Source organism: Elaeis guineensis, chromosome 4, assembly GCF_000442705.2.
Source record: "Elaeis guineensis isolate ETL-2024a chromosome 4, EG11, whole genome shotgun sequence".
NCBI classification, from domain to species: Eukaryota; Viridiplantae; Streptophyta; class Magnoliopsida; order Arecales; family Arecaceae; genus Elaeis; species Elaeis guineensis.
The window spans coordinates 52,109,013-52,115,625 of record NC_025996.2 but is presented as its reverse complement, the minus strand read 5'-3'; the positions used below and the strand labels follow the sequence as shown (position 1 = coordinate 52,115,625).

At 38.7% G+C, this 6,613-nt stretch overlaps 1 protein-coding gene across 1 annotated transcript; it reads left to right on the top strand.

The window, feature by feature from the left end:
- The first annotated feature begins 874 nt into the window (after positions 1-874).
- On the top strand, positions 875-5,348 carry LOC105042804 (clathrin light chain 2). The gene is made up of 3 exons (XM_010920127.4): positions 875-1,373; positions 4,388-4,541; positions 4,650-5,348. The coding sequence occupies exons 1-3, from the start codon at positions 970-972 to the stop codon at positions 5,085-5,087; spliced, it is 996 nt and encodes a 331-aa protein (XP_010918429.1). The 5' UTR covers positions 875-969; the 3' UTR covers positions 5,088-5,348.
- The last annotated feature ends 1,265 nt before the right edge of the window (positions 5,349-6,613 follow it).

Genomic DNA, 6,613 nt, shown 5'->3' with positions numbered 1-6,613 from the left:
TCCCAAAATATCCTTTATCTAATATTTCTACCAAATGAATTCCAATTATTACTAAATAAATATCTTAGGCCTGTTTGCATTTGTTAAAACCAAAGCTAAATTTTATCAAGTTTGAATTCAAAACTCATGTGGATCTTCAAAGATGGTATTTAGATATTTACCAAAAAAAAAGATGGTATTTAGATTATTGAATGTGTACTGAGATATTTAAATCACAAACTTTTACGGTGACACAATTTTTGCTTGCACATGTGATTAGCACAATTGATCCAAATATCTGAAATCAATGAAAAATCTTAGAGACTTATTTTATTTTGATAATACATACTATGATAAGTTGACAAGTTTTATGAAATAAAGTTTTTAAAAAGATGAAAAAATATAATTTAGAAATAATACAACAACTCCCATGTTGTATATATTAGAAAACTAAAGGAGAGAGCTTAACTGTAACTGACTGGATTTTTTAGGTTGAATAATTTATAATCAAGATAACACATTTTATTTGATTAAATTCAAAATGTTGGGAATAATTTAATAATATTCAAATAGTTTGGGTCAAAACCAAAATTGTGTATTCTTAGAATATATATTTTGATGCTGATCATGAAGAAAAAGCCAATAAATCTACATATATTCTACACAGAAGTTAGTGGCATGCATGTCACCTTGGATGGGAACAAGGTAAGAGAAGACATGTCGCCCAGGGTAACTCTGCCCATTGATCCAAAATTAGAAAGCCACGTGTCTCTCATATAATTTTTCAGATGCTTGTCCGACACCTCTAGCTCGTTTCCCATCACAAGCGAGAACCGTGTTGTGGTTCGAGGGCCGTGTCGTCATCTCGTCGAAAAATTAGGCAATAATTATTGCGGCCAGTTCAAACAACCTCCTTCCACACAGCAGAAGAAGAAACGAAGCCAGGAGAGATCTCAGAGCGAGAGAAGAAAACCCGATCCCGATACCGAGATGTCGTCGTTCGATACTTTCAGCAACGACGGTGAGAACGGCGGCTACATGGCCTACGACTCACAGAGCTACGACTACTCCTCTACCTTCGTCGACGATGCCCCCCCGCCGGCCGCCTTCCCCGGCGACGTCGGAGGCTTCGACGGCGGAGCCGTCGAGGACGACGTCCCCATCCACCACGCCCACGGTGGCAGCATGCCCAACTCCCCCGAGGGCTACGGCTTCCACGGAGATCCGCAGCAGGGCTACGCCGCGGCGCCCTCTCCCTTCGGGATGCCGGACTCCAATGGGAAGGCGTACGGCGATGAAGAAGAGAACGGCGAGATCTTCGTCTCCGACGGGCCGGTTTTGCCGGACCCGGAGCACATGCGGGAGGAGGGGTTCGCTCTGCGGGAGTGGCGACGGTGAGGGGTCTTTTCATCTCGAGATCTGCTTCTCTGATGCATTATTTCTTTTAGATCTCTCTTGAATTGTGTCGATGCTTCAAGATCCTTGATTTGTTGGAGTTATAATGTCAAAAGATGAACGGATCTGGGCTTTTTCTTTTGATCTTTATTGCTGAGAGGTCCAAAAAAACTAGCAATCGTGTTTATTTGGGATTGAATTTTGACCGGCATTGGAGAATTTTTTGGAAATGGTTTGAATTTTACATTTTGTTTGCGGTTTCCTGAAAATGGCTTTGGATGTGCAAAATGCACTCATTGTCTAGATTTTCAAGTTTCTGAGAGTTTGTCTAGCAAAGTGTATTCTTCTCTGGATTTGTTTTTTATTTTTGAAATTTAATATTGTAGGTTTATCGGAGTTCAACTGTTTTAACATTTTATTGCTCAGTTTTGATCTTTGCTTCTTGTTTACAACTTATATAAGATCTGACAGATAATTGTGAGGAGGATAGATGTAAAGAGCTAAACTATCACATTTTTCATAAACGGGTTCTGTTAATATATGAGCCTTGTGAAAATATGCTTGGTGATCCTTCGCTATTGGCCTCTTTAGTAGGTTCTTAGAAAGAGGAGATTCAAAACTCTATGAACAGGCACAAAGAAAAAGACTGTTTAGCGTATAATATTAAAACATGACGAAAATGTTTACATGATTCAGAATTTGAGATGTGCATGTTGAATGAGTATTTGACCCAAATTGTTGAATGAGATAATGATGACGGCAACGATGATGATGATGGAGGAATGTGCCCTTTATTTTTGACATTTTATGTAATGGCTTTCCTTTAAGATCTGCACAATTGACATAATGGCCTCATCGTCAAACATGTCATTTCTGGGGACAAACTAAATAAATGACATCTAAAACATGCCATTTGGGAATGCCTTTGTTCGATGTTTGGAAATGTTATGTCATGAGAAAACATGGGAAAATATTTGAAATACTTGCACAGGTAGCCCTAAATAGGAATGGCTGGTGAGTATGCATAAAGCTGGCCCAAACAGTTGGGACAAAGCTTTGATCGTTATGGCTTCTCAAGCTGCTGTTTGTTGACAGCACTGCTACAGTGCTACTGGGATTGACTCATCTGCCTTACTCCACCACAAATCTTCCAAGACTGCAATTCCAAAGGGAAGAATGGTACCATGATATTGACAGCATGTATTTCTAGATTCTTAGAATTTGGATTGGAGAATCTAGGGCTTAGATCCTACGGGGACCAATCTGCAAACAAGTTTTTGTCTGCTTAGAAGGTTGCAAGTTGAGAGAGGAGAATAAAGATTTAGTTATTAATTTCACTTTTATTAAAACTTTTATTAGATTACCTATTTTGGCATTATTTGATGATGCACTTCATTTATCCTCTAGGTCTGCATATGGGCCCCTTGGTTCTTTCCCATGCTAATGTGATATTGCTTTTCATTCTTTCATTTTCTTTTTTCAGCAATCTAAAAGATCTCATTTGGAATGCTTTTTGTGCTTTTCCATTTGTATAAATTGATCAGAACACCTACGGACATTCCTTCTCCCAATGGCCAGAGCACTTTGACTTTTGGAGCTGTAGTAATGGATAATTGAATGATTGAAGACCATGTAGCATGGCTTAGGTTTTCTAGTTTTTTGTGCCCTTAATCTCTAATATGTCTGAAGGTCTCATGCATACCATTGTGATGGGTTTGTAGTCAGAACTGAATACAACCTGGACTTTGGAGACTGGACGAGCCTGATCAAATCCGGTACCTTGATATGCTGTTAACAGTTGCATTGGGTTAAATTTTTGTCTCGGCGTCTCTCTATATGCCTATTGGGATTAGAGGCCCAAGATGCTTTGCTTTCTCCTTGACCATCTTTTCCCTGTTCTCAACCTTCAGTTGAACTCATATTTACCCTCCTGTGGGTAATTTGAATGGGAAGTGAAGACTAAGTTAATTTAATGAAATTTCATCTATGTATGTATGAATCTGAGTATATGTGTATGTTGGTATGTATATACATCTGCATGCATCCTTATCTCGATTGCATTTAGATCATAGGGTCCCTTATATCAGATAGCCTCATCAAGAGATAGAATATTTAACTGATATAGATAAAGTTGTTTGTCCAATCCAGCATTTAATTAGTGCATCTTTGATTTTCTGGATGTTTACATGTAGCAAAGGGTGCCAAGCAGTTTTCTGCAGGATCTTTCTCTTTTCTTTCTGAGAAGGAAACATGTCCATGCACTGTATTTTATCATTTACTCACCATGGTAGTAAACATATTCCAAGCAATTAGACATGAATTTGCTTCATGTGTGCTGATGATGAGAAAAACTAAGTTTTGTCTTGCAAGATGAAGTTGATACGTTTCTCTATCAACTTTGTGGTAGAGTTAAAACTAGGATTAATTAATGTTACTGTAGGATCCTCTAGGATTAATTAATATTACTGTAGGATCCTTTGCTCCGTGATTTTGGTTGTCCATCAGTATGACATATTTGTCAAACATTTACTGATTGTCTTTTCTTTTCATGGGTAGAATTTTCCACAGATAGAAAAATAAGATCATATGGATATGAGATATTATAAATGCATGTGATTTGGCTCTATTGGATGACCAAGTTGTTTTGGTTTCGTATCCAAATTGGTGCCTTTTCTTTTTAATCTAACTTTTACCGAGTATGACAAGTTATAGATTTACATTTTTGGGGTGAATATTTGGGGGTACAATTATCTGAAACAGTTTTTCTTTTCACCCGCCTTCATGTTCGGTTTGAACCCTGGATTACAGATGGGATAGTATAAAACTCACTGTTTTTACTTCTTAATATCTTGCTTAAATCATCACTTAGTTGAAATTGTTCTGTTGAATTCAAGATAGTGTAAAGACCATTATTTTTTGCAGTTCATGTTAATTGACTTTCTCCACTGCTGCTTCAGTGGATTTTATGTGTAGTTCTCCTTAAAAATGTTATGGTTTTCTTGCACGCTTGCAGCCAAAATGCCATCCTTCTTGAGGAGAAAGAGAGAAAGGAAAAGGAGCGGAGGAATGAAATAATTGCTGAAGCAGATGAATACAAGCGAGCTTTCTATGAGAAAAGGAAATTGAACTGTGAAACAAACAAGACCCACAACAGAGAAAGAGAGAAGGTAGAAAGTTCTGATGCTTCAAACTCATGCTATCTGCTTGCTTGGTTATCTGTTTATAGTTCTGCTCAAGTCTTTGCTCTAAGTAGCATTTTCTTGTTTTCTGGTCAGCTATTTCTGGCCAACCAGGAGAAGTTCCATGCTAATGCAGATAAACAGTACTGGCAAGCCATTGCGGAACTCATCCCTCATGAGTTACCAAGCATTGAGAAGAAGAGAGGGAAGAAAGAACAGGAGAAGAAGCCATCCATCATGGTAATTCAGGGACCAAAGCCTGGAAAACCAACTGATCTTACAAGGATGCGTCAGATTTTGGTGAAGCTAAAGCATAATCCCCCACCCCACATGAAACCTCCACCGCCACCTGCCCCGGCAGCAGACAAGGATGCCAAAGATGCTAAAGATGGTGCTCCAGCCACTGGAAAGAAACCAGCATCACCTGCCAAAGAAACCACAGCTAATGGTACCACTGCCTCACCCAAGGGAGAGGCCCCTTCTGCAGCAGAAGGGAAAGAAGCCAAGGTGCCCGAGCCACCTACCACTGCTTGATTGCTGAGAATTGCATTGGCGAACCCCTATTTGTTAGTGACATCGCACTCCGTTTGTTATTGAGAATAAAAGATTTGCATCAGTCTGGCAGCAGAATAGAGCATTTGTTTGAGTTGTTCGCTTTCCTTGACTGGATTTGTGGAGATTGTTTATTATGATAGAAAGCTATTCTTTTTGAGATTTTTTTTTCCCTGTAGAAGATTGGATTCTATACTTTTTTGTCTATCTGAAAATCTTGGCCTGAGGAACCACATTTAGCCATTGCTTCTCTCTCTCTCTCTCTCTCTCTGTGCGGTGTGTGTGCACGTGCGCACGTGTGTGCACGTGTGCATGTGGGTGCACACATGCAGGAGGAGCTGTGTCTTGTGTTTCAAATTGGACAGTTTAAGCAGAGTTTGAGCTGTATTTAGTTGAATTTTGATGAAGTGATTATCCTATAGAAGATATGAGTTTATGAGGTTGAGCTCTTAGCAGTTAATAAGGTTTTGCAGGTTGTTTGGAAGCAGATTATTGGTGTCATTTACTGCAGTGAGGTTGCTAGGTGGAAGTGTGTGAGCTTGGTAGGCTGGAGTCCTTGGCTGATGGCTTTTGCTGGCTTTTCTCTAATATCCCAGGCGGAAAACCTCGTTCATATGTATGAGCTTATTGAAAGTTGAAGGGTACTGGCAGGAACCGAGTAGTTGTTGAATGTTGATGTACCAATGAAGGAATTGTATGGTCTTAACTGCACATGCCTTAAAATTGAACGTTAAGATGGCCAGACTGCGATAGCAGATTTGCCTTAATGGGAGGATGATCAAACAGCAAGGATAAAATGAAACTAGAAATTTCTTTGCTCACCCTATAACTATTTCGACATAATTCTGAATGAAAATGAGAGATGGATTCTCCCTCAGCTTAGAATTATTTTCTGACGTGAAAAGTAACACCATATTGATAGCTGGGGATTTAGGAACCAACATCCACCTGAATCATCAACTCTAACCAGCCAATTTTTAGGAACAGCCATAAATATAATTAAAGTTGCATTTGATACATCATCAGAATTTTAAAAAATAATATAGATTATCTTTAAGATAGATTGTCATCATTAAATTATCAATAATATTGATTATTGTGTTTGGTACACATAGATAATGTTGTAAAAATTATTGAGAATCTTGATTGACATGTTTGATATAACAATTAAATTATCGATAATATGAAATTAAAATTTTAAAATATCTTCAATAATTTTATCTTGATACTTGTTGGAAAAAATTGATTGGCCCCCATTTACCGATCAATCTCCGGAACAGTCCAACCGATACCCGACTTTGACCCATCAAATAAACAGACAACCCTGAAAGTGACTACCGACTATATATCGGCTGAGCAGGCCGACACTGCTTTCAACCGACCGATCGAATCTCCTTTGCTGATTCAGATCGATAAGCGATTGATGTTCGAACTCTACAGACAACAGACTATTTCGACCGTCGGTATTTTAGAGTTACTAACCGACAACTGACCCTCGATGCATAGTC